The sequence below is a fragment of the Coptis chinensis genome, chromosome 5 (assembly GCF_015680905.1).
Source record: "Coptis chinensis isolate HL-2020 chromosome 5, ASM1568090v1, whole genome shotgun sequence".
Taxonomy (NCBI): domain Eukaryota; kingdom Viridiplantae; phylum Streptophyta; class Magnoliopsida; order Ranunculales; family Ranunculaceae; genus Coptis; species Coptis chinensis.
This window is the reverse complement of record NC_141460.1, coordinates 54,640,065-54,667,128: the sequence shown is the minus strand read 5'-3', so window position 1 is coordinate 54,667,128 and position 27,064 is coordinate 54,640,065. Positions and strand designations below refer to the sequence as shown.

Genomic DNA, 27,064 nt, shown 5'->3' with positions numbered 1-27,064 from the left:
GCTGGCCTTTGCGCAGAGTTATGCACCTTAGATGGGGCCCTCCTGCAGATTTGCGGAATAATTAATCGTCCATTGATTACTGTGTATCTTGGGGCTCGGAATTGTATTGCACGAGTATTCTTTGCCTCAGCCGGGAGCTCACCCTGTAAAATGTACTTCAGGAATGGGCCTATCCAAGATTAAGTGATTTCTTCTTCGGATGAGGGTTGAAAGTCAGTGAGGCTGTTAACACTTTCTTTCTGGTATGCTGGTCTTTCCAGAATGTCAATGTAGACTGTGTTGGGGCAAACCTCTTGTGTCTTTGAGGCTAACAAAGCTAGACTGTCTGCATGTCTGTTATCTTCCCTGGGAATGTGCTCCAATGAGAACGTTTTGAACAATCTGATGAGGTCAATGACGACCTGAGCGTACTTTGCCAGGTTTGCTCCATTTGTGACATATTCTTTGGTGATCTGCTTGACGATTAGCTGGGAGTCGCTATAAGCTTTAAGTTTTGGGACTTGTAGCTGCTGTGCCATGTAGAGGCCTGTGATCAATGCTTCGTATTCCGCTTTGTTGTTGGACATTGCAAAATCGATCTTGATTGATTTTTGTAGCTGGGTGCCTTCTGGTGATGTTAACACAGCCCCCAGTCCACTTCTGCTGCTGTTGCATGATCCATCTACGTAGAGGTGCCATGTGTCTGGGGTGGCTGGTTGATGGAGTGAAGTGATGGGATCGGGTTCCCAGTTGGTGTCTTCGATGGGGAAGTCAACCAGGAAATCAACAACGACCTGTCCTTTGCAAGACGTTCGGGGAGCAAACTCTATGTGGTGTTCTCCGAGCTCTTCAGCCCACTTGGCCATTCGAGCGATTTTGTTGCTGGAACTCAATACTTGCTTGATGGGTGCATCGGTGATTACTTTAATGCTGTAAGATTGGAAGTAAGGTCATAACTTCCGAGCTGAGTAGAGTAAAGAAAGCATCGTTTGCTCCATCGGAGAATAGTGATTTTCTGAATCTGCCAACATATTGCTGGTGAAGTGACTGGCTTTTCGACTCCTTCGTGTTCACAAAAAAGAACTGAGCTGATTGCAAAGTCGGTTGTTGCAAGGTAAAGCCCCAGTGTTTCTCCTTCCTTTGGCTTGGACAGGACGGGCGGCGTTAATAAGTAAGCTTTCAGGTCGGTGAAGGCTTTGTGGCATTCGTCTGTCCATGTGAATGTTGCGCCTTTTTTGAATATTTGCAGGAATGGTCTGCATTTGTTAAATGCTCGTGAGATGAATCTGTTGAGTGCTGAAACCATGCCTAATAACTTGTGAATTTGTTGCTTTGTAGTTGGTGCTAGCATCTCAAGGAGAGCTCGTATTTTTCTGGATTTGCTTCAATGCGCTTTTGTGAAATGAGGTAACCTAAGAATTTTCACGAGGCTACTCCGAATATGCATTTTGCTGGGTTGAGTCTCATCTTGTTTTGGCAGAGTCATTCAAAGGCTTCTTGCAGGTGGGAGATGTGATCGCCCGCCTTTTTGCTTTTAACCACCATGTCGTCTATGTAGAACTCCATAGTGTCTCCTAGCAAGTCTTTGAACATTTTGGTGACCAGTCTTTGGTAGGTAGCACCGGCATTCTTCAAGCCGAATGGTAGGACGTTGTAACATAATGTTCCTCGCTCGGTTACGAAGGATGTCTTTTCTTGGTCTTCTGCAAGCGGTATTTGGTTGTATCCACTATATGCGTCCATAAATGATAAAAGCTTGGGGCCACACGTTTGATCTACTAGTACGTTGATCCTTGGTAGGGGGAAGTTGTCCTTTGGGCAGTGCTTGTTGACGTTGGTGAAGTATATGCAAAGTCGTACCTAACCATTCTTCTTTGGAACGGCCACAATGTTGGCTAGCCAGGTCAGGTACTCGACTTCTCTAATGAATCCAACATTCTTGAGCTTTTCTATCTCTTCATTGATAGCTTTTTGAAATTTGAGTGCTAGTTTTCTAGGTCGTTGTTTGACAGGCTTGACAGTTGGATCTATATTTAACTTGTGGCAATCGACTTGAGGGTTGATTCCTGGCATATCGATATACGACCAAGCAAAAACATCTTTATTGAGAGATAGAAATTTGACAAGTTGCTCCTTGAGCTTGGGGTCTAAATCAGCCCCTACATAAACAAACTTTGGGTCATCATCTGAGCCCAGATTGACTTTTTCTTCTGGTTCTATTTGAGCATGTTTCCTTTGAGCTTGTCTGCTGCAGTTGCTGTAAGGCTGGACGTTTAAGGATCTTGCTTCTGTGGGACGTCTTTGTCTTCGACGACCTGAGGCTTTAGTGAGGTTGTTGTGCTGACATGATTGCATCGGTGAGCTTCTAGTTGGTTGCTTCTGAGCTCCATGATGCCTCGGGAGCGGGAAATTACAGGACCTAGTGTAGGGTTGATGGAATTGCTTGGATCTTATGAATCCATCGGCATCCTAGAATAGAAGTGTAGGACGATTTGACATCGATCACACTGAATCGTGTTGAGGTTTTGACTATGTCTTCCTTTTCTCCAATGGAGACTGGTAAGATGACATCTTCAATGGCATCTGTGCGATCTCCGTTGAACCTATAGAGCGGTGCATTTGATTCTATCATCACCGAGTCTGGCAAGTGCATGTCCTTGTAAGTTTGATAGAAAAGTATGTCACACGAGCTGCCTGGATCGATGAGGACTCTTTTGACTGTCCACCCGTTAATTTTGACATGCACTACCAGGATATCATTGTGGGGTAGGCACACCTTGTCTAGATCCTCTTCAGTGAATGAAATTGTTGTTGTTGTTTGAAGGTTGGTGGGATTAATCACCTCAGCTTTGTGTGAGAGATGGTAGATTTCTTGAAGCTCTCCTACTCTTTTGCGCTTCTCCCGACCTAAGGTTTCATCATTTGAAGTGTATGTAATCATGTTGATTACTTTCTCATCATCGTGGTCGGAGGAGTGTTGTCTCCTGTTGTGCCTCGACCGACCTGGAAATTTAGATCGTCGAAATGTTCTTCCTCCTCGCTGCTGTTGCCGTGTCGCTCGTTCTTCGCGGCTCGCTTCGTGGCGTTTGGCATCCAGCTTGTGCCTTAGGTCACTTTCTGGCATAAACTCTTTCAATTTGGCTTCCTCCACTAAGTCTTAGAGGTAGTGTTTGAGGCTCCAACAATCATTGGTGTCATGGTGGTAGAGCTTATGGAAATAGCAGTATGGACGTTCTCGTATGGGGATCAACTTGTTGATGTTAGGCTTGAAGTATGGTGATGTATATATCTTCTTCAGGATCTGAGTCGGCGTTCTAGAGAAGTTGGAGAATTCTCTCTTTATGTACGAAGGCCTGCTGGAGCTGGATCTCTTGTTGTTGTTGTTGTTGCCTGCATATTGATTGCTTTCTTTGGGTCCTCGCCTGTCGCTTATTGCGAGGACTTCTTTTTCTTTGCGTTGGGCCATCCATTCTTCTTATTTTATGTACTTGTCAACTTTGTGATACAAGTCGTTTAGGGTCTCTGGCTTGTTGCGCATGAGGGACCCTGCTAGGTCAGAGTCGCCTAAGAGGGCGTTTGTGAACACAGAAGTTGCATAGTTGTCTGTGAGTCCTGATTCCAGCGAGAGGAGCTCCTTCTTAAAACGTCTTAGGAACACATGGATTGTCTCGCCATGCGCTTGTTTTAGCTGAAACAACGAGTCTAGGTCGGCTTGTTTCTTCCTATTGTGGACGAATTCTGCTGCGAATGTTTTGGCCAACTTGTCGAAGTTGTTGATGGAGTCAGGAGGGAGTTTGTAGAACCAATCTATTGCTCTGTCCTTCAAGCTGGCTGGAAAGAGTTTGCACTTTAGGTAGTCATAGTCCGAGGTGCTGTAGAGTGTAAGGATTTGGCTAAAACGAGCTACGTGCTGGCCTAGGCATGAGTTACCGTCATACAATGGGAACTTTGACTGGATGAATTCTGAGGGAGGTTGCTTTTCCCTAATTTCTGTGGTGAATGGTGATGCCTTGTACGTCTGCAGCATCTTTTGAGCGATCTGGATCGCGCTGGCTTTGTCGCTTGACTTCTCCAACTGTTGGGCAAAGTTTTATAGTCTTTGATTGGTGGTGGTGGTGATGGCTGTGACGGCGTTGTTCTCTACTGCGTCTGGAGTGCCATTATTGGTGTTGGAGGTGGGGTGCTTGCGCATCGTCTGGTTCTCTTGTTGAAGTACTACGAACGACTCCTGTAGCGTCTTCATCTTATCTGCTAGTGCTTGTAATTGTGCTTCCATGTTGGCTTGTTTGTGACCAGCTTCGTGGGCTTGAGAAAATGGTATGTGTATTTTCTCAAAAGAACGAACCGGCAGACGGCGCCAATGTAGATGTTAGTGTTTACTGGACAACAACCTGATGATTTGGGTGATAAGGAATGACCACACTCTTCTTGGGATAAGAGTTGCCTACGTATCAAGTTTATTGGGATAAACTTGAATTAAGCCTTACGTAGTTCATCTCTCTCTATTTATAGATGTTTGAACTGACTTTCCTTATTTGCTCCAGGCCGTTATGAAGTGTAGATCCACCTTGTGTGATATCTTGATGATTCTCCATTACTCTGATGTTACAAAGTTAATGTTTCCTTGATTGGTGCGTTGACTGAGCTCCAAGATTGCGCTAGTTGATTTGCTTCCATAAATGGCTGTAACTGATGTTGTGGATGACTTGGGTGTTGGGTCGTGGATACGATCTGGTGGTGTGGATGACCTTGTATGTGGACACGTGTACTGTAGTGTGGAATGGAGGGTACTTACACCCATCTCTATTGAAACTTATTATGATTAAAGTTTAGTTCATATAATTAGTGGTGGACAGTGATACGACTTCCTGATGTTTATGTATGAACATCATTATAATCTGACGCGATTAAAATAAAAGCTCACTGGATTGGGGTATTTCGGCGATTAAGTGGTTGTTGGTGACGGTATAATGACTAGCTAAGGGTGTGTATATGACTGTTAAAGTGTTAAAGTAGATGGTTTGTTGATTTCACAACCAAATTTGTTTCTTTGTGATTTCCTAACCAATTTTGGATAATCCAGAACTCCATATATTGTTATTGAATGGCTATGAAAGGTTGACAGACAATTTTGATTTTCGGTAAAATTGTTCATAAAATTGCCTCCAAGTAAGTTTTAGAATCTTCTATTTGTGCAGATCGAATAAAGTTTTAAGCCTCAATTTCAACTTTAAAAATAAGCAACATATTTTTTTGTTTGGGAGACGACATGGTTTTATTGTGTTGGAGACTTGGAGAAGACGAAGTCAAGGCCCACAAAGCATGGGTATTTTTTTCTCACGTGCTAGTCTAATGAGGTGTCTGGACATGTATATGTGTCCAACTATTTTCTTAGTTGGAGAAAAGTAGTGAATTAAGGATTGAACGGCAAGTTAACATATTACCCCAATTTACAAATTTAAAAAGTACATTACTTAAGAAAAAAATTAGGTTACCCCAATTGAATTTTCGGGAAAATTACATTACCCACTTTGGCTATTTTTGTAATTGAATTACAATGGTAGTCACGGTCCCAAAGTCGCTATAGAAGAGGCGCATAAAATTTTGTCAAACAAAATGAAAACAATCTTAGTATAGACCTCAAGTCTTCAACACTACCAATTTTTTCCAAAACCACAAAGAAACTACACTCTTCTTCTAGACAATCAGTTAGTAGTCTTCTTTACATTTTCTTATTTTCCTTTTGACCATGACCAACACCTATAGATCTTTCAAATATATATATCTTTCTTCAGATTTCATTCTCAATTACAAGTATTTCAGGTAACAACATCGTTTGCACTTCTTCATAGGATTACCATAGTTTCTGCTTGGAAAGTACGTACACGTATGATCCAACCTCCACTCCTAAATGAATATTTTTCTTAAGTGAATCGTTCTGCCTGGAAACTTTTTGGTAAATGCTAAATTATAGCCTTAGGATGATTGATTGTCTGAGTGCTGATATCCAAATTTTGCTTGTTTTGTTTTCCAAACAGAGCACCAGATTAATTAATGAAGAAAGGTTTGTTTATTCTGGTCTTATGTCTACTAGTAGAGAAAATGGTAAATGAACCAACAGCTTAAGTAGTTGAAGACAGATGTGGAACGGTACGTGAGCACAACATGACTACAGTTGTTCCCAACTTCATTGGGACAATGGAGAGAATAAGTGTCCTGATGCAGCCTACTGGTTTTGGAATAACAAAAGTGGGCACTGGACCAGATGCATACTAGCGGCTTGGTCAGTGTTATGGAGACCTCAACTTGCTTAATTGTGTACAGTGTTATGCTGTGGCACATAGTCGTTTGGCCAGATGCGTTACTTACAACTCTCGACGTGTCTACCTTGGCGGTTGCTTTTGTTGGGGAATAATGATTCCAATCAATCTCCATTACACAGATAATTTGTAGTATGAACACACTACTACTCCAGACAAATTCTAAATATCCACTACAGCCAGCCTAGTATGCCCAACTCTCTAAACAACTATTAACAACAAATAATAATGTACAGAAAATATAAAGCATACCACAACACAAAGATGTACCGTGGTTTGGCCAATGATGCCTATTTCCACAAGAGCTAATCCTTTTATAACGTACACTACTACAGAATGACACATATACCACTGTTTTTAAGTGGTATAAATATATTTACCACTGTTATATAACCGTGACAATAGGTGATGTGGTATATAATAATAGCAAAACTGTGGTATATATGTTTAACGGATACCACGGTTTTTCAAAGAACCGTGGTTTATATGCCCATTATATACCACGATTGTCAACAGAACCGTGGCATATAAACTATTGAAACCGTGGTTTATATTAGTGTATGTGTTATAATACCGTGGTATATAGTTATACTAAACACTACGGTTTATGCCAAACCGTGGTATATATATATATATAATAATAATAATAATAATAATAATAATAATAATAATGCTAGTAACAGTCTTCCACTTAAAAACCGAACCTGCATAACAAAATTTACAGAGCCTGCCTACATACAACATTTCCATCTTCCCAACAAATTCCAAAATGTACAATAAACTATCAAACATTGCAAAAAATGATAATAATAAAAAAAAAAAAAAAAAAAACTTCCATTAATTTTTTTGAGTGCACTAAGAAAACAAACTTCAAATTCCTTTTCATAAATTAAAAGGTAAAACTCATAAATTAAACCGGAGGGTCCAACATAGCTAAAACTCATCCTCATTCGCCCGACCAAACACCCCATTTTCTGGATGAACTAAATAATATCGAAGTCGAACACCGTCAAGTTTATCTTATGCGTGTATGTCTCCTTCAGTTCTAAATTTGTTATCCGGATGAGTCAAAGCACATCACTAACAGATTGATTGACCGCGATCTTTCTCGATCTTACACCTGCAGAGTGGAATGCATTAAACAATCAGCTACTACCTAATTCTAAATTGTAATTGTAATCGAGGGAACTGGGAAGGAACCAAAAAGATTTAGGAATAAATATTTCGAAAAGAACACATACTTAGAAAGCGCAAAACATACAAAACTATGGCTCGGTCGGGGCAATCACGAAACATGATGTGATATTGATGGTAAATCCAGAGGTTGATACTGAACCAGAAGTTTAGCTTGACTTTGATTGGAAAAGTAAAAGTCTAGCATATTTTACAAAAGTGAAGTACCAGATTGTACATGACCTCAATGCAAATCTAAGTAACAGACAAACCTTACCTAAGACGATATAACTGAACTTGATATTTCCTACATCCCCTTGTTTTCTTCAGAAGGACCCCGACCATAACCGCAAGATGAGATGTTTGGTATACACACGGTGTCGCCGCTCTCTTGCATAAATTACCCGAAGATCAAAGAGAGCATCACCGCAGCTGAAACCATCACCAATCCCGTAGATCCATTTTGAATAACGCTTGACTTTTAGGGCAATAATCCTTTGAGATTTCTGTGAATCGTCCCTCACAAAATCACACTCTTCAAGGTGAACAAGGAATGGACCATAATTATACAACCCATAGCTCACATTAACAGCACCACCCATCCGGTCATAATAATCGGGTGTAAGGTGACCCAATCGTCGTACACATCCCACCGATGATGAAACCCGACAAACAAAGTTTAAGCCGGACACGCAAGAAAGCAAACAATGTCTCAATAGATGGTCTCCACTTTCCTCTCGTGAGTTCGAGGGTTTCTAGGTTTACCTGTGTTGCATTGCTAAATTCCACCTCACCAGATGCACAACTTCGATCACCAAGTCCGCATGAAAAGGGTTGCAGAGTATGGGAACCGAGAGGACCGGACCGATTGTAATAAAGAGGAGGTCCTACTATAGGCGGAAGGTTGTTATTAGATAAGTTGGTGATGACTTGGTTGACTACGTTGACCAATTGGAACGAAACTTGCTTGCTCCGCAAACAAAGTTTCATTTGCGTTTATGTTATCCACACAGGGAAGTATATCATCAAGAGCCAGATGAGAAGTTGGGTTCGACCCACCGATCCATTGCAACACAAGTATCTCCGACTACACTGGGAAGAAAAATCAAGTTTAACTAGTTTAGTTATATCGCACAACTTGGATAGAGCACTATCTAGATAATTCTTTGGAATGTTAAGCCTCTGTTTTTTCTGTTTCGGTGAGATGCATCTAAATGCTAGTTGAACTTATGGACTTTCTAGTAAAGAAAAAAAAAAATGTAAGCACAATAATATTTTGAATCGATAATTCCAAAATCAGATCCCTGCTCCCGGACCCATCAAGAGAAACTTGGAATGGTTTTCTCAAGCAACACCCCGGCTGAAATGAATGAATATTACAGCTCCACTCGTTTAAGAATTCTCTTCAAGGACTTTAAAGTTAAATATGAATTTGTCAAAACGACCAATTGAATCACCGCCTTTTTTCCCTGCCTATTTTCGTTGTTATTATACAGGCATCTTAGGTGATCACCCAATCTGAGGTTCCAAGTTAAAAAAGTTATGAACGTAGCATTTACTCACATAAAGAGAAATACGATATCGCAAAGCGGGTAAAGCTCCATGTGATCAAAGAAAAATCATTTCCATTAAAACATTTACAAAAGGAATGGAGTTGCAAAACAAACAACAAGAAGTACTAGAAAATAGTAACAAGTTTCGATGCTTGAAAGATAAAATGTTCCGTAAAATGGATTTCTTCAAAAAAATAAGGATACTGATAAAGAGAACTAGGAAAATGATAGGACAACCTTGGGCAAGAACAAAAGGACGAAAAACTATTAAAAAAAAAAAAAAAAAAGAAAGAAATTGTGTCACAAAGTAACTACAAATTCTAGTTCGGACATTCGATCAACCTAGAGGAATAATATCATAAATTTAAGACATTCTAACCGAAATGAACACTTAATCATTTGAATTAAACACTATACATCACAAAATTATTTGTGACAACATCATCATCCTCTAAACCAGCAATCTACTATACATTTTACATATTAATAGTTTAGTGTGAAGCTCATAAGCTTCGGAGGAAAGAAAGTAGTGTCTTCTAGTACAATGTCCGCATAGATCATCGCGTGACTATCAAATACTTTACTTAAAAACAGTTAAACTAGCCATCCAAGCATAATGTGTAAAAGAAAGCACCTTGGGTATATAGAAAAAAAAAATACTGTTTAACTTGTAACATTGATTCTAGACTAAAATTGATTAAGAACCATAGTCAAATACATAGGTAGGCTACACTCCAATATTCCAATTTTTGTTCCTTTTTCCTATAAATGTAAGCCAAAGAGCTAAAGCATCAGACTTACTTATGGAGAAGGAGAAATACTCCGCACAAGATAAATGTGCTCGCTACAAGGACCCAAAATTGATAACCACCAAGCCGCAACCAAGCATATGGTCGAAAAAATCACAATGGCTTAAAGAAACATATAAAAAGAGCGAGAGTGCTCTACAAAATATCGGAGAGAATTAATGAAATTGAGGCGTTATTTGACTCACATGCTCACAAGGAATTGCATACCAAAAATAGAAAATACCAAAAACCCCAAAATCAAACAAGGTTTAAAAAACAGAGGCATATATTATTTAAATAATGACTGATCCAAAACTATCGATGAGAAGTCAAGGTTTCAAAATACTTACGTAATCCAAGAAATGTCAAGAGGAGCATTACAAAGAAAGAATCGGGATAAGGCATAGTCTCCTCAAACGAACACATATAATTTAACAATCTGCATATATCTCAATGGAAATCACTGCAAAGATAAACCTTTAAAATTTTTTCTTACACAAGATTCAACACATCTTTTATGTTCTCGAATTCTCCTTCGCTTTATCCGCAAGTTTACTAGAAAAGGAATTAATCTTTAAGCGTCAATTACATCAATCTTTGTCCGACATCGTGACCCAAGAAAAAGCGAACCACTCCAACACGCTTTAGCTGCGAGAGATAGTCCGATACATTCCTTAGGTTATCCACAAGAACATTTGATTGCTTCACAATATATTCCAAAGTGTCTCCTGTGGTTCCCATGAAATTTACCCCGCCCAAAGGTGTACAAAACGATGCATCCAACACTACAACAACAAAATCAAACATTAGCAAAGATTGCATCATAAACAACCAAGCATACATCAACAAGGGAAAAAAAAGTGAGGGAGATCTTACATAGCAGCAATAGTGAAAGAGTATAAGGAATATAAGTGAGAGGGCATAAGCCGCTCGAGAATAGCCATAAGGCTCACGCCGGCAAACAAATAATAACAAAGAATGTGATACAAAAAATAAAGACAGTCCAAAAATGGCTAACCAAGCCAAAGCAATTACGAAGAACGGAGGCAGTAAAACCTACATGATCGCATTCAACACAAATAGTCAATTACCAAAACCATTCCAAGTACACATCCTAGAAACAAGTAAAAGTTTGGGATTTCTGTTTTCATGTTTTTATAAACCATATAATAATATGCGAACCAAGAACAAAGAAATAAATTAAACTCTAGAACTCAAATCCCAAAAAACAAAACATGATAATAAAAAAAACGATGCAAAATACATATCGAGATCATGGAGAAAACAAAAATATAACACTAAAATGGATTTACGAAAACAACAAATAACAAGCCATACTTCAAAGTTGATTCAGGATAATAGATACAAACTAGGAAGATAAACAAAACTAACTTAGGACTAAAAGTCGCAAATCATTGAAAGGAACCAAACCCCAAATTCCAAAAACTTACAACTCCATTAAAGACTAACAAAACCCGGATGAAAAAAATATACATATATATAAATAAAAAAGCGGTTGTTCGATATAAAAAATTCACAAGCCAAATATAATAATAATTCAATGAAAAAAAGAACTACAACTTACAGCCCAAGAATGGAGTTCACTGATATTCCATCCACCAAATTAACGCTTTTAAAATTATCAAGAGGGTCTCTTCTATATGTTCTCTTAGCTGCTAATATAAGCGCGTTGAATTAAAACCAGATCCATTTTCTGTAGTTTCATTTCTCTCTCCTTCTCTCTCTTCTCTCTCAACAACAACGACATCCAAATGTAAATACGCGACACCCAAACCACAAAACACACACACCACCACTCAACCCAATTGTTTACAAGTTCCCAAAAATTGATAAGTAAAACAACAACAACATGAACTAGACATAGCATCTCATTCGATTATATATTAAGGTAAGGATGAATGATGTGTCACCCGAAAGCAGATCCAATCACCAATGCGAGGTAGCCATTTCGAATCGCCAGGGGGTTTTGTTGTCGACTAGAATTCGAGGTTGCTTACAATGGTTGCAAAAGGATCTGAACGCGTAGTTTCTGTTTGTGCAGCTTCCACACTCCCAATCCCCTTCTCTCCCTTCACCCATCTCTCTCTCTCTCTTCTTTTGCATTTGAGGTAACGCAATTTGAACGAGAGAGTCGTAGAACTGTAGAAGTTGTGGGGAGAGACCGAGAGAATAGCGGAATCCAATTTGAATGAGTTTCAGAATGTGTGTATTTTTTTTTTTTTTTGGCGATTTGACTATTTGGCATAAAGTCATAAACCACGGTAGAAAATGGAAAATTTATATACCACTGTTTATGTTTAAGGTAGTGGGGATGTGGAGTACTCTCATGCTGAAAAAAAAAACTAACCATGGTATATGGCCCAACTTATCCCACGGTTTTCATGTAAGTGTGGCATATATTAGTAAACCAATGACCAAAGAAATTTCCGCCGTAATATATAAGTATTTCCCACGGTTTTTGGAAGAACCGTGGTATAAACGTTCTTATTGACCGTGGTATATGTGTTATTCTGTAGTAGTGGTAGGAAGGAAGATTACAATCATTCCTAGATCACTCCTCTCTTTTTATAGGCTTTTCTCTCTGCAAAGGTTTTCTTTTAATCTTGATTGCTCTCAAAATTGGGTTTCAATTTCGTGACTTGTGTTGGCTCTTCTTTTGGCTTGGTTTTCCAAAACCTTGTTTTTGGTTTATATCCTAAAAACCTTATTTGCGGTTACTATAGATATAAACTACAAAAAATAGAATTGGGCGCGGGCGTGCTCTCGGCAAGGCCAATTTCGAGCGTGCGCACCCTCAAGTACTTGTTCCATTTTCCAGTAACAAGGGCGCTAGTGAGCCTTGGGCTAGACCAGTCTGAGCCCGCGTGCGCTCAGACCTCTTCACTCGAACAAAACTGATTTCTCTCTTCTTCCTCATTCTCATGTAAGGGATAACTCCAACAATCTCCCCCTCCTGAACAATGAGGGGGCTACCTCCATGCATTCCCAAATCAACAGGAGGAGTCTGCTACCATTCTGGCGGTAGCACAACAAATATCAAATTTACCTTTCGGTAACACTTTGGTCATCATATCCGACCCACCCATTCTTGTCGATATGGATCTTCTCAATGCACAAATGCTTGTCTTTGAGTACTTCTCTAATCCAACGATAACGCACATGTATGTGCTTGGATCTAAATTGAAAACTCGGATTCTTGCTCAAATGGATGGCGCTCTGACTGTCACATAGAACTACAAACTATTTCTGCTTTAGCCCTAGTTCATTGAAGAACCTCTTCATCCATAGCATCTCTTTGCAACACTTTTTGGCTGCAATATACTCGGCTTCTGTAGTGGAGAGAGCACCACACTTTTGCAACTTAGATTGCTAAGAAACTCCACCCCTGCAAAAGTAAACAGATAATCGGAGGTGGAGTTTATCGAGTCAACATCACCTGCCATGTCTACATCAATGTAGTCTTAAAGTAAGGGCTTACTTCCACCAAAACACAAACACGGTTTGGAAGTGCCCTTGAGATATCTCAATATCCACTTAACACATCAATGCTCCTTACCCGGATTTGACAGAAATCGGCTTACAACACCAACGATGAAAGCAATATCTGGTCTTGTACACATCATTGCATACATCAAGCTGCCCACTACGGATGCATAAAGAATCTTTTCCATCTGACTCTGCTCATGCTCACCCTTTGAACACATCTCTTTGGTCATGTGGAACTGGTTACCAAGCGGACAACTGACTGGCTTCTCTTGATCTATGTTGAATCTCTTCAACACCTTCTCAATGTAGCTTTCTTGAGAAAGCCACAACTTCCCACTCTTTCTGTCCTGAGTGATCCGTATCCCAAGTATCTACTTTGCTTGATCCAAATCCTTCATCTCAAAGGACTTACTCAAGTCTTTCTTCAGCTTGAATATCTTCTTGATGTTCGGGCCAACTATCAACATATCATCCACATACAACAAGAGCACTATGAAATCCCCGTCTAGAAATTTCTGAACAAACACACACTGATCGGAAGCAGACTTCTTGTATCCTTGCTTCACCATAAAGGAATCAAACTTTATATACCACTGTCTCGGTGTTTGCTTCAACCCATACAAACTCTTTATCAGCTTGCATACTAGGTGCTCCTTGCCTTTGACCTCAAACCCTTTTGGCTGGTCTATATAGACATCTTCTTCAAGGTCTCCATGAAGAAAGGTTGTCTTGACATCTAGTTGCTCAACCTCTAGGTTCATACTTGCGGTCAGACCCAATACCACCCTGATAGAAGTCATCTTAACTACAGGAGAGAAAATTTCATCAAAGTCAATACCTTTCCTTTTACCGAAACCCTTCACAAAAAGGTGAGCTTTGTGCCTTGGGTGTGGATTATTCTCCTCATGCTTGACTTTCCAAATACACTTATTATTGAGAATTTTTCTTCCTTTCGGTTTCTCAACTAACTCATAAATGTGATTCTTATGAAAAGAATCCATCTCATCATGCATGGCCTTCAACCACTTCTCTTTGTATGTACCTTCAAGAGCCTCTTGATAGTACATAGGTTCTCCACCATCAGATAGTAAAACATATGTATGTGGTGGATACCTGGTTGAAGCTTGTCTCTCTCTGTCGAACCTCCTTTCCCCATTTTTTTGTGCCTCAGGAGGATGCACTTCTGCTTGCTCAAGTGGTGGTTCATGTACTTCATATGCATCTTCTATATCAATAGGTTTTATCCCATCATGAGCAATAGGATCATCATCATGAGCTTCAAACCCATGGTTCTCTGCATTCTCAATGCCTTCTGCACATTCCATAATAGGGACTTCTGGTTCTGAATCAACAAGATCATTAGTGAAAGCTTCTAGCTTCTCACCATCCTCAAAGTCTGCTATGGTTTGGTTTTCCAAGAACATAATATCTCGACTTCGGATTACCTTCTTGTTAATCAGATCATAGAGTTTGTAGCCAAACTTCTTATCCCCATAACCCAGAAAAATGCACTGCTTGGCTTTGTCATCAAGCTTGGATCTCCCATCTTTGGGAATATGAACAAATGCCCTGCACCCAAATACCCTCAAGTATCCATAATCAACATCTCTACCTGACCATACTCTCTTTGGATAATCACTATTCAGAGGCTTTGAGGCTGATAGGTTGATCACATGCACGGCGGTACGCATTACTTCTACCCAGTAACTTCTAAGTAACTTAAAGTGAGATAGCATGCATCTCATCCTCTCTACAATGGTACAATTCATCCTTTCGGCTATACCATTTTGTTGCGGTGTCTTGGGAACGGTCTGCTTATGACAAATCCCATGACTCTTGCAATACTCTTCAACCAGCCCTATATACTCACTCCCATTATCTGAGTGAATACACTTCAAAGATTTCCCTGTCTCTCTTTCCACCATGCTATGGAAAATCTTGAACACGCCAAGTGCGTCATCCTTGGTCTTCAAACTATATGCTTATATCTTTCTTGACGCATCATCAATCAAAGTCAAGAAGTACAAAGCTCCCCTATAGGACTTTAAGTCAGTGTGAACTAGCTCAAGGACATTGTCCTTTCTGTGAGATGGGAATCTTTGGAAAGACACCCTGTGTTGATTTCTGATAAGCACATAAATACTACACATGTATGCCCATATATATGTTATATTGTCTAGTTAATTAATATAATTTCCTTTGATTAGTCTATTTCCTTGGTTTTATAGAAAGCAACGCAAATACGAAGAAACGGGTTGAGACTGAGGCCTTTATGGAGTTATGAGATTCTCATGTCTTGATTACAAAGAGACTACACAAAACGAGATATGAAATAACATGTGTATGACATTATAAAGCTATTGCAAAAAGTTGAGGTATTGTTGTCAAGAGGTCAGAGCGCGCCCGCACCCCCTTCTAAAATCGCAGAATTACAGTGTTTTTCACAGCACCCTTCGCAGCTTATCTCCACCGCTTGAACTCGATTTGGATAGTTCCAAATCTGATTAAAACACAAAAGGAAGCTTTCTAAAGAAGTTCCAAAGCTTGCATGCCCTAATCAAAGCCTTTATATATAGAAAGCAAAACGAAGAGACAGAGGGAGCTCTCGGGAACATAGAAGATAGAAAAAGAAATAGTGGAGTAAAGAGAGAAAGAGAAGAAGAAGAGAGGAAACTCAAAAGTGAAGTAGAGAGAGACTCAACCCACACTATAAACAGGTGATATCTTGAGTGGGGTTGAGGTTTGGAGCAACACCGAAGCGATTCGAAGAAAAAGATAGAAGCTTGGAGCAAGGAAGAAACAAACTCATCGTGACAATGAGTTTGTCTATCTCTTACTTTGGTTTTTGTATTATTATGATTATGTGTAGCTAAATCCAAGCTAGGGCTTAGAGGAAGCCCTAGACTTGTGTAGGTTTATATTGTTTAGTTGATCCATTGTTCTCGGAACTTAAAAATTCATTGATTGTTTTCATATTGATATTAGTGGTTTACCTTCATTGATTATATCTTGCATGTTATGTCATGACTTGACTAATTAATAGTTGGATTAATATTTTGTTCTTATCAAAGCATTAATTTTATCGTTTACGTAAACTTGTGAGAAGTCGTGCTGTAAGAAGACGATTTTTTCTAGGAGTTTATATTCTCGTTTGCTGAAATTCAATCAAACCAATATATAGATTATATAAGAGCTCAACGTTCACATCTTTGAGAAACCTAGGGTTACCTTTCCCTCGTGTTACTCGTAATAAAAGGAGAACTTTGAATTAATTGAATTAGGATAACTTACAACAGTCTAGGGTGGATTCGAATGCCTTAGTATTCTCTCCCTTAATAGTTTTATTATTTTCATAGTTTAACTACCTTTAGTTAATAATTACTATTCCATTAAAACAATATTGTTCGAATTAGGTTAAGTAGTATTTTAATATTCAATTATACCCAACACGCAATCTCTGTGGGTTCGACCTTGTTCTCGCACACCTACTACAATAGACCTTGTGTGCTTGTAAGTAATAATAGTAATAGGAGGTAATTAACCTGTTTATTTAGGTTGGTCAAATACCTATCACTTTCCTACTAAATAGTGACTACATCTATTTAAATATGTACCTTTGATGTCTGGCAAGTCCTTTTGCTTGGCAAGAACTTCCATGCCTTTTTCTCCCATATGGCATAGTCTCTTATGTTATAGCTCGGAGGAAACTTCTTCTTCTACCGCATTTACTTCTGTTTTATACAAACTAGCCTGTGTCTTGTAAAGAGAGCAAGTTTTCTTCCCTTTGGCTGTTACAATGGAACCTCTACTCAGTTTCCATATCATGTTACCAAACGAGTTTAGAAAGCCATCATCATCTAACTTCGCAGCAGAAATCAGGTTTAGCCGAATGTCAGGGACATGTCTTACATTCTTGAGTGTCAAGGTGTAGCTGACATTGGTTTCTACATGAACATCACCAATGCCTACAATCTTTGAGACTCCATTGTTATCCATCTTTACCTCACCAAATTCACCACAGCAGTAGGTAGTGAAGAATCCCCTGTGCGGTGTGACGTAATAGGATGCTCCTGTATCTATCAGCCACTCTGTATCCTAGCATGCGGTACTAAGACAGCACACACCACATTCTGAAACAATTCCCACTAGACCATCGTCGACTAGTGCGATAGTATCTCTGCCTGTGTTTCCATTCCTCTTTACCATGTCTTTTATGTACACAATTATTCTTCTCATCCCTCTTTAGTGTTTTGCACTTATACCTGAAGTGACCCTTGGTGGCACAATAATAATATTGTCTCTCTACCTTAGGAGTTCTAGCTTCACCGCCAGATTTGCTTCTATCATCACCTCTAGAATGAGATGGTTTTCTGCTTTTACCTCTCCCTCACTTCTATGTGACAAGGATCTCTGAGTGAGATGAGCTGCTTCTTGAACCTCTTCTTGTCTCCTCATTCAATAATGCCCCAGTAGCCATCTCCATGGAAATAACTCCATCCTTAGCGGCTCCATTAAGAGAAACTGCTAAAGTCTTACAACTGTCGGGTAGAGAGTTTAATAGTAACAAAGCCTCAACTTCGTCACCCATATCAATCTTCATCAAGTGTAACTGATTGATGGTATTCTATATTTCATTAAGATGCTCAGACATTGAAGAACCTTCTTTGTACTTCGTGTTGGCAAACTTCTTAATGAGTAACACTTTGTTTCCAGCCGACTTCCTTTTATAGAGGTCTTCGAGTTTCTTCCACAAGCCAAAAGTTGTAGTCTCTTGGGATACATGGTGGAAGACACTGCCGTCAATTCACTGTCGAATGTACCCAATAGCTTTTCTATCAAGCTTGCTCCACTCAGTTGCAGTGATTGTTTCTGGTTTTTCTCCTCCATTTTCAATGGGTTGTGCTAAGTCCTTGCAATAAAGCAAGTCTTCCATCTTGGCCTTCCAAATAGTATAGTTCGCTCTACTCAAACTATTCATGCGAGTGTTCACTGAATGGTCCATCTCTACAAGTTATTTAAACTCAAATCTTCTCTCATGAATTTTGTCAAACACCTTCCGAGCAAAATTCAGATAACAACCTAGGTTAATCCAACTTGGCTCTGATACCACTTGTTAGGGAATAGCGATTCCAATCGATCCCCACTACACAGATGACTTGTAATATGAACGCACTAGTACTCCAGACAAATTCTAAATATCCACTACAACTAGCCTAGTATGCCCAACTTTCTAAACAACTATTAACAACAAATAATAATGCAAAGAAAATATAGAGCATACCACAATACAAAGATGTACCATGGCTCGTCCAATAATACCTACTTCCACAAGAGCTAATTCTTTTATAACGTGGGAAAGAAGATTACAGTCACTCCTCTCAAGTCTCTCCACCTTACTAGATCACTCCTCTCTCTTTACAGGTTTTTCTCTCTACAAAGGTTTTCTCTCAATCTTGACTGCTCTCAAAATTGGGTTTCAATTTTTTGACTTGTGTTGGCTCTTCTTTTGGCTTGGTTTTTCAAAACCTTGTTTTTGGTTTATATCCCAAAAACTTGATTCGCAGTTACTGTAGATAGAAACTGCGAAAAATAGACATGGGCGCGGGCGCGCTCTCAGCAAAGCCAATTTCATGCGCGCGCCCTCAAGTGCCTGTTCACACGAACAGAACTGATTTCTCTGGCTATCATAAAGCGTACACATCCTGCTATGGAGTAGTGAAAAGCTTGAAAAATTAGAAGAAGCTCAATCCATAGCATTCCCAGCAAAACAAGTAGGATATTCATCCTCTTCATCCTAATCTACACCACTAGCCCTCTCCTCATGCAGAGATCAATGCCTTTGGACACATTCACTATATGCCTAGGCATTTAAGTGAAGCTTAATATGAGTCCTAGGTAACTCAGGCACGTAACCCTAAGATAACATAATCTTAGTTACTAAAATAGGTAGGGGTGCAGTGGTCTGGCCTATAGCCATAAACTCTTCACGCAGAAAATCAATGAGGCAAAAACCATACCTCCTATTATGCAAAATCCAAAGGACATGTAGGAATGACAAATTCATGTCACTTGGCTTCGTGGTGCTACAAATGTTCTTCCCAAGCCACTGCATCACATCCAGTTGGTTGATCCTCAGTGACTGTTGCCTGGCACAATGTGAACGACCACTGTAACTGCCTTCTAGCAACGTTTCCAGCATCAGTTGATGCACTCCTTCGAACTGGGAGCCTTGTAAGGTCAAGGTGACCTATTTCGCGGCAATCCCAGTGATGGATGTTATCAATTCGTGCGTCACATCCATCTCAACTCCATCCAAGATCACAAATAGCCTCCTTGATGGAGTTGTTCTATTAAACCGATAAATTTTTAAAACCAAATTCTCATGGTAGTACTCCTCAGTAAAGTACCACATTCGATCCCACCCTCTAGCACGCACCTCAGTACCATAGAATAGCTGGAATATCTCCGCGTTGAATGCGAATTCCGGCATGATTTTTACTGGTCTAGCCATGGTGTGGATGAAATTAAAATACGAGTAGAGAAATAAGTAGGGGAGGATTAGGGGAAGGTGTTGTAAAAAACTTGTAAAGGTTGGTGGTGATGAAGGTGTAGGGCGCGCTTAGATTTAGGTTATGAAGGGCGTGGGTCACGCTCTGTGCAATTTAGGTCAGAACGATTTTGTTTGGTGAAGATGAAGAAATTGGGTCGAGGTGTGTGGTAAAATGGGAGGGTCGGTGGGGTGTAGATATCATGGGTTTTGGTGGAAAATAGATTTTTGGCCCATGCCCACATCTTTTATGAAATACCCATCATGTCCTGTTGTCTCGTAAACTTAAAACTAAGATTCCCGATTTGTTTGCGGTCCGATTTATGCGAATGAGCTATGAAAATGATTAGTGTAGGGGATTTTATGAGTATCCCCTAATCCTCCTCTATATCTTGTGATTCATTAGTTTTTTTCTTGATAGAGAAGGGATGAGATTATTTAGAGTTCAGGGTTGAACCTCCTGGCGGCTGCCTACGTATCTCCTTGTTTATTTAGGAGAATCAAACCTTATTTTGAGTAGTTCCTAAGAGTGAATTCCTATGGTTTATATAGGAAGAGCTTTGAGAGCCCTAGGGTCAGGGTTAAGCTCACCGCTTGTGCTCCCTTCCATCTTTGGACTCTGCCTTCCTATTAGGAATCCTCTCCTTATGGAAGTTTGAATCTAGACCATATCTTATTAGAGGTAGGTTTCCTTGTTGATCACAATATCCCATCGTATATGGGAAGATTATATCTAAAAGGTAACTCTTAAGATATGTCATTACGATTCCTTCTTCATCCTCAAAGATCGCCCTTTTCAGTTTCCTTATGTTCAGGAACTGTCCATATCAGTTCCTAACGAATTGGAGAATTGTTATGCCTAGGGGCGGTCAGTCACGTGTCTGGCATGTGCATACCAAACCCTCGTGATAAACACGAGATCACTTACTCACAAATAAAACTGATCTGGTGGTTCTCGTTTCATTCTAGACATCTATAGTCCTGGGTCATTTCCCATACACGTGTCATCTAATCAATGACAGGAAATCCCCCTTACAGATGCCCCCTTTCATGCAATCTAGCACATGGGTGCTTGAAGTGACACTACTTTTGGCGTGAGAATCTTTTTCATAAACAGTTGTTGGAACTGCTTATGTACTCAACTAATTAAGGCTTCTGAAGAGATGGCTCGAGCTGACACTCCATTTCCCGAAAAAGGTAATGATGGCAGTTCTATCCCGAAAAGACGCAATGCTTGGACTAATCGTAACCGTCCATCATATCTGTATAAAAAGGATCTGGTGAAAGAGCCCTCATTATCTCTTCCACTATCTTTTCCCTGTATACTGAACCCCCTGATCTCCCGTTAGGGTTTAACCAAAACTCCAAACTTTCTCTCTTTTCCAATCATGAATCCCAACTGGTCACTTATAAACTTCGGGGATCTTTCTTCCCTGGAACTGATCTAAGAGAAATTTCACATCCCTGCTAATATTGGTCTTAAGTGGGGGAGATTGTCTGATGAGTTAGCCTACAAAGAAGTAGTGCTCATCACAATCGGTCAACTTAGGGCTGAAATCACTCTTCCCCTCTACCCACTATTAAGAGAATGTCTGATTCACTTTAATCTTGGTCTGGGTCAAACAGCACCCTTGTTCTATAGAACTGTCATGTACTCTGCCATACTGGCCAAGAGAAATGGATTCATTCTGAATCGTTGGGTGTTTGGATATTTTTATGAGGTCCACCGTATTCGGGGACCAATCTTAATGCTACCTCATGACCAGAGACAAGAATTCTCCCATCATCTTTTTCGAGGGAAATCAAAGTGACGAGGGTTGGGCTGATCACCACCTTCGAGTGTTGGGTGATGCGTGGGATGTTCATCCTCTAGATGCTGATGGTGAGCCGGTGGGGATTCCTATTCCTAGAAAACACACTCATGCTCCAACTAGTAAGTCTATTTTCTCGTGAATTTTACAATCATCATTAGAGGTTTTTTGACTGAGTTCTTTTACTATTCTTCCTTAGGTGACTCTTCCCCCTAGAACCAATTAACTGCAACTGATGCTGCTATGGTGTACTTCATCAAGAAGATCCCCAAGGATCAAAGGTTGCCCTGGGTGATAGTTCCTAACCCCACCCATCTCTTTGAATATTTCAACATGTCTGCTTAAGAACTGCTAACACTTGCCCCGGCTTTTCCCTTTTCGGGATAAATACTGCGAATTTTGGGCGCACAATACTTCCTCCTCCTGTGGATCAAGATGATGGACTTCTTCCTCCTCCAGTTTAGGATGAATCCTCTTTGAGTACTAGAAGGAGAGGAAGCCGCAAAGAAAAGAGTTTTGTGGCAACCTCCAGTGATGTTGCTACATCGGGTTCAGTTCAGGAGCCTGATGTCAGTGATGATTGTGTGATCACTGGCGAGAGGGGCCTTGAACTGCCTCATGAACTTCTGGCTGCTAGCAATATTAAGAGGGAAGTACATGCGTCCAATCATTCAAAACTGAAGAGAGTTGATCCTACTCTTGATTCTGATGTTGCCCCTTCTGGTAAGAAAATGAATTTTTGCCCTCTCTATGAATGAAGAAACACTTTTTAAGGTTCCTGTGACAATTCCCCAATATTGTAAGTCTTTTTAGAAAGTAGTTGTACCCCTACCAGTTCCAGACCCTCCCATAGGTTCTGAACAGGCTGGTGACTTTGTACCTTTGACTGTTGATCCTTCCCTCCCCGATGATCGAAAGGGGAAGGGCGTTACTCAGACAACTGTTGCTCTCCCCCCTCCTCGATTTGGAGATAGGAGGGGGTTGAGTAACGACATTCCCTTCTTGCCACAATCTCCTGATTCTTCTGAAACAGAGATGATCATGGAGATGAGGCGTTGGGGCCGAATTGATGAGCTTCCCGTCACCAACAAGCACTCAGTTAATGATGTTGATATCACGTTCGGAGTTCTGGAAGTTGCACGACTTCCTGTTGATAAAGATGAAGCCAACATGGCTGGTAGTCTGGAATCTGTCATTTCACAGATCTGCTGTTTATCTTGCCAAGGTAAGGTTTCCTTCTCCGTACAATGTTTTGTTTCTCTCATGTTTACTTACACATCCTGTATTCTTTTTCAGTTAGTGAATAACTTCTTAGCTATGAAAGAACCGATCTTTGCGACCTCTGCCAGTACACCTGCCGATGACATTGGCACTGGTGAGCTTAACTGGGCAAGAGAGGATGCTGAGAAAAGGGCTTAGGAACTGCAAACCTAGGTAGACCAACTTTTGGCCAGAGAGAAAAAGTCAGATGCTGGTTTCAAGAACATGAGAGAGACCATTGCCAACCTCCAAAATTCTCTAGACAAAGCTCAAAGGGGAGCTGCTGAGGCTGCTTCTTGGAAAGTGAAATTCTAGGAAGTGCGTTCTTAATTCACTACTCTGCAAACAAAGCATGATCAAGTTCAGGGGGAGCTTCACCATAGGAATACTGAAATGAGAACCCTTGGCCAAGCAATTACTCATACAAATGAAGTCATGACAGGCTATGAGAGGGCTCTCAAGGAGAAGCGTCTACGTTCCGAAAAGAAAGATGGCGATCTCTTGGCAGAGACCTCTGAGTTCTATTCCAAAGTGGTGCAGGAGGTAAAGAAAAGGTCAACTAAAAATGACATTCATTTTCCTATGAGAGTACTTGATGTTTCTGAAGAGTCCTTCAATGCAGCCAAACAAGTTAAGTTTGAGGAGGCTATTGAGGCTACTGGGTATGTTTCTTAGGTGGATGATCAGGGGTGGGTGACCAACCCTTTTATCTTATTTCCTTATCTAAATACCAGTATCTCAGTGATTCAGAATGAACTTATGCCCGATGCCTCCTCATCCTCTGAAGAATACACCGATGATGACATGCCTCCCATTCAGCTTCCTTTTTTGCATGTGCCTATTTCAGGTGAATGTTCTGTTTAGCCTTCAACCGTTCCAGCCAGTCCAACCAAACGGTCAGTTCCTGAGAGTGGTCCAGAAGTTCTTGATGTTGGTGCAGCAGCAAGTACTGATGCTGAACCGAAGTTCGATTCCACCCCTGCTCAATAGGCTAAGTAAAGACTTAGCTATTTAGTTCATGATTTAGAAAACATTGAAAACATTTATTTTTAAACAATTTTTCTATGGGTTTGTAATATTGAACTATATTGCTCACATACTATTTACTTACTGAGCTTTGTAGCTCTTCTAGTGCATGCATTTAAAATGTTCTATGTTATATAACATATAATGACATGTACTACTATGCATATTCTACTCCTGATGCCCCTAAAGTTCATTTGGAACAACAATAGGTGGCCCTAATAGGCTAAACATGTTAAAATGAGGCATAGCCAGAATCTGATCAGGATATCATGGGAGCCGTCTAAGTTAACCGTAACTAAAAGTTCGATCGTAATATAGGCACAGCGTCCTAGAGGAGCCATGTGTCTTTGCGAAAGTAACTGGGTGCCTTGAGCGCAACACTATATTTAATAATGATAGGTCCTGTTTATTTAAAAAATAAATAGGTTATCGCCAGAACAACAGTGGGGGAGTCTTCCTCAGTGCAATCATGCCGATATAAATCCAGGCCAATGATTGGGTGCTAGGATTTGGATCCAACCCAGATCTTCCCAGCAACCCCCACTTTTGATGTTATGAGAGCTCAAGAAACTGGCATACAGTTCAGGCTCCTAAGAACACTATCTCTGGTTCCAAGTCAAACTGGCATACAGTTTACTGAACAGTTAGTGTGGTTAGATTCCCTAAAGACTGGCATACAGTTCAACTTCCCCAAACTCAGTATCACTGGTTCCAAAGCAAATTGGCATATAATATTTTTGAACATATAGTGAGAAGATAATTCTCTAAAAACTTAGTCCATTGTGGATAATAAATAAAGAATTGAAGCATGGAATAAATTTGATTTCAAGGTGAGGAATTTTATTGATAACTGGAGAGAATAAATAATGCATAAAGGAGCATGAAATAACAATTTACTGATAGTACTTGCGAAGGTGGTGTGTGTTCCATGGTTTGACAAGAACGTCCCCTTCAACAATACATAGGTAGTAAAAACCAGTTTGCCCAACCTTGCCGATGATGCATGCTCCTTCCTAATTGGGCCCAAGCTTGCCGCTATGCTCTGGGATCTCACGTAGAACTAGATAGACGGATTTGAAAGCTTGAATTCAGACTCCCTTGTCGTATGATCTGTTTAGAATATGTTAGTTTGTAGCTAAGCGCAGTGCGGCGCCTTCCCACTTTTCATCTAGGAAATCCATTTCTCTGCATAATAATTCCTCATTGTCCAGGGTGTGCACAACATCTGACTTCTGAGTGGGAGCTACCAGTTTGGGAGGTATGATAGCTTCAGTTCTGTAGGTCAGTGAAAATGGGGACTCACCAATCGATCGTTTGGGTGTAGTTTGGTATTCCCATAGGATCTTAGGTAGTTCCTCGACCCATAAACCCTATGCGTCATCTAATTTTCACTTCATGTTATCCAAGATAACCCTATTGGAGGCCTCAGCCTGGCCATTGCCTTGTGGATACCTTAGAGTTGAGAAAAAATAGGTAATGTCAAACCTCACAGAGTTCAACGACCAATCTACTTGCAAACTATTACCCATTATCTGAGATGATAAATTTAGGAATGCCAAACCTACAAACAATGTTGTTCCAAATGAACTTTATGACTTCCTATTCCCGAATGAAGACAAGGGGAACTGCTTCTATCCACTTAGTGAAGTAATCCGTCGTGACCAGTAAGAATCAGACATTGTCGGGAGCAAGTGGTAAGGGTACCATAATATCAGTTCCCCACTGTGTGAATGGCCATGGATTAGCCAATGGGTGCTACTCTATTGCTGGAGCATAGATAAGTGGAGCATATCGTTGACACTTTTCACATTTGCAAGCAAAAACTTTTGCATCCTTTTGCATATAAGGCCAAAAGTACCCTTGCCTTAGGATCTTAATTGAGAGAGAGTGTTCTGCCCCTAGCGTGGTTGCCACAAATTCCTTCATGAACTTCTCGCATGACCTGTTCAGTAAGGTCTGGGGAGAGACATCGGAGATGAGGTCCCATAAACGACTTTTTGTAAATATCATCTTTAATGAGGGTGAATCTTGGTACCTTTGCAAGCAGATGCCTTGCTGTGTTCTTATCCTCCAGGAGTGTTCCATCCTTGAGGTAAGACTTGTATGAATCCATCCAGTTTGGTGTGGTGGCTGGAATAACACAAACTGTTGTAACAGGGAGTGCTTGGGTGCTAAGTTTGTCTTGGAACTCTATAGGGATGGAGCGAGACTCGCTATTACCCAACATTGAGGTGACATATGCCAAAGCATCTGCGTATCGATTTTCTGATCGAGGCAACTGATAAAACTGGATATTCTCGAATTTGCTCTAAAGACCCCTTACCAATTCCAGGTATTTAGCCATTCGTTCATCCCTGGCTTCATAACCTCTATCAACTTGAAACATAACTAGCTGTGAGTTACTAAAAATTATGAGGTGTGTTAGGCCCAGGTTAAGAGCCATTGTGAGGCCAGCAAGTGTCACCTCATACTCCGCCTCATTGTTTGAGGCATTCCAACCTAACCGAATGGATTTCTCCAGTCGCATGTTGTCAAGAGTAACTAACACAGCTCCAACTCCTGCACCTCTGTCATTTGAAGATCCATCCACAAATAGTCGCCATCCAGAGCACGGCTCCCAAAGGTTTGGATGGGTGTTTGGGATTTCAGGTAGGATACAATCATCTGAACTGGGGATTGTTGAGTCGTACCCAGGATAGGTCATTAGGAAATCTCCCAAGAATTCTGCTAGTGCCTAACCCTTCTCTGAGATTCGTGGGACGTAGATAGTATCATACTCTGACAGTTGCACGGACCATTTAGGTAACCTTCTTGACCTGTTCAACCTTTCTTGAACTGATCGTAACTTGTACTCTGTGATTACTCTGATAGTGTAGGACTGGAAATATGGTCGTAATTTCTCCACCGCAAAAACAAAGGCTAAAGCAACTATTTCGAGTTTAGGGTACCTTGTCTCTGCTGGTAGGAGCGTTCGGCTCAAGAAATATACAGGTTTCTCAACCTTTTTTTCGTCCACACGTATCAATACCGAACTGATACCGTAGTCAGATGAACAGAGATAAAGACTCAAAACTTCTCCCTCAATTGGTTTGGAAAGGAT

General features: G+C 40.4%; 2 protein-coding genes and 1 pseudogene across 2 annotated transcripts; all 3 read right to left on the bottom strand.

Moving 5' to 3' along the window:
- Nucleotides 1-3,454: 3,454 nt before the first annotated feature.
- LOC147497993 (uncharacterized) lies at nt 3,455-4,006 on the bottom strand. The gene has a single exon (XM_086563091.1). The coding sequence runs from the start codon at nt 4,004-4,006 to the stop codon at nt 3,455-3,457; it is 552 nt and encodes a 183-aa protein (XP_086419217.1).
- Nucleotides 4,007-7,798: 3,792 nt separating this feature from the next.
- On the bottom strand, nt 7,799-10,099 carry LOC147497992 (uncharacterized; annotated as a pseudogene).
- Nucleotides 10,100-25,837: 15,738 nt separating this feature from the next.
- LOC147497991 (uncharacterized) lies at nt 25,838-26,491 on the bottom strand. Its single transcript, XM_086563090.1, has 2 exons — nt 26,288-26,491; nt 25,838-26,242 (listed from the first exon to the last, which is right to left on the bottom strand). The coding sequence occupies exons 1-2, from the start codon at nt 26,489-26,491 to the stop codon at nt 25,838-25,840; spliced, it is 609 nt and encodes a 202-aa protein (XP_086419216.1).
- Between the last annotated feature and the right edge of the window lie 573 nt (nt 26,492-27,064).

Coding starts and splice junctions, on each gene's coding strand:
- LOC147497993 (XM_086563091.1), bottom strand. CDS start 4,006: ATGCTGCAGACGTACAAGGCATCACCATTCACCACAGAAATTAGGGAA.
- LOC147497991 (XM_086563090.1), bottom strand. CDS start 26,491: ATGCGACTGGAGAAATCCATTCGGTTAGGTTGGAATGCCTCAAACAAT. Junction 26,243..26,287: donor TGGCTAAATACCTGGAATTG/GTAAGGGGTCTT, acceptor CAGTTTTATCAG/TTGCCTCGATCAGAAAATCG.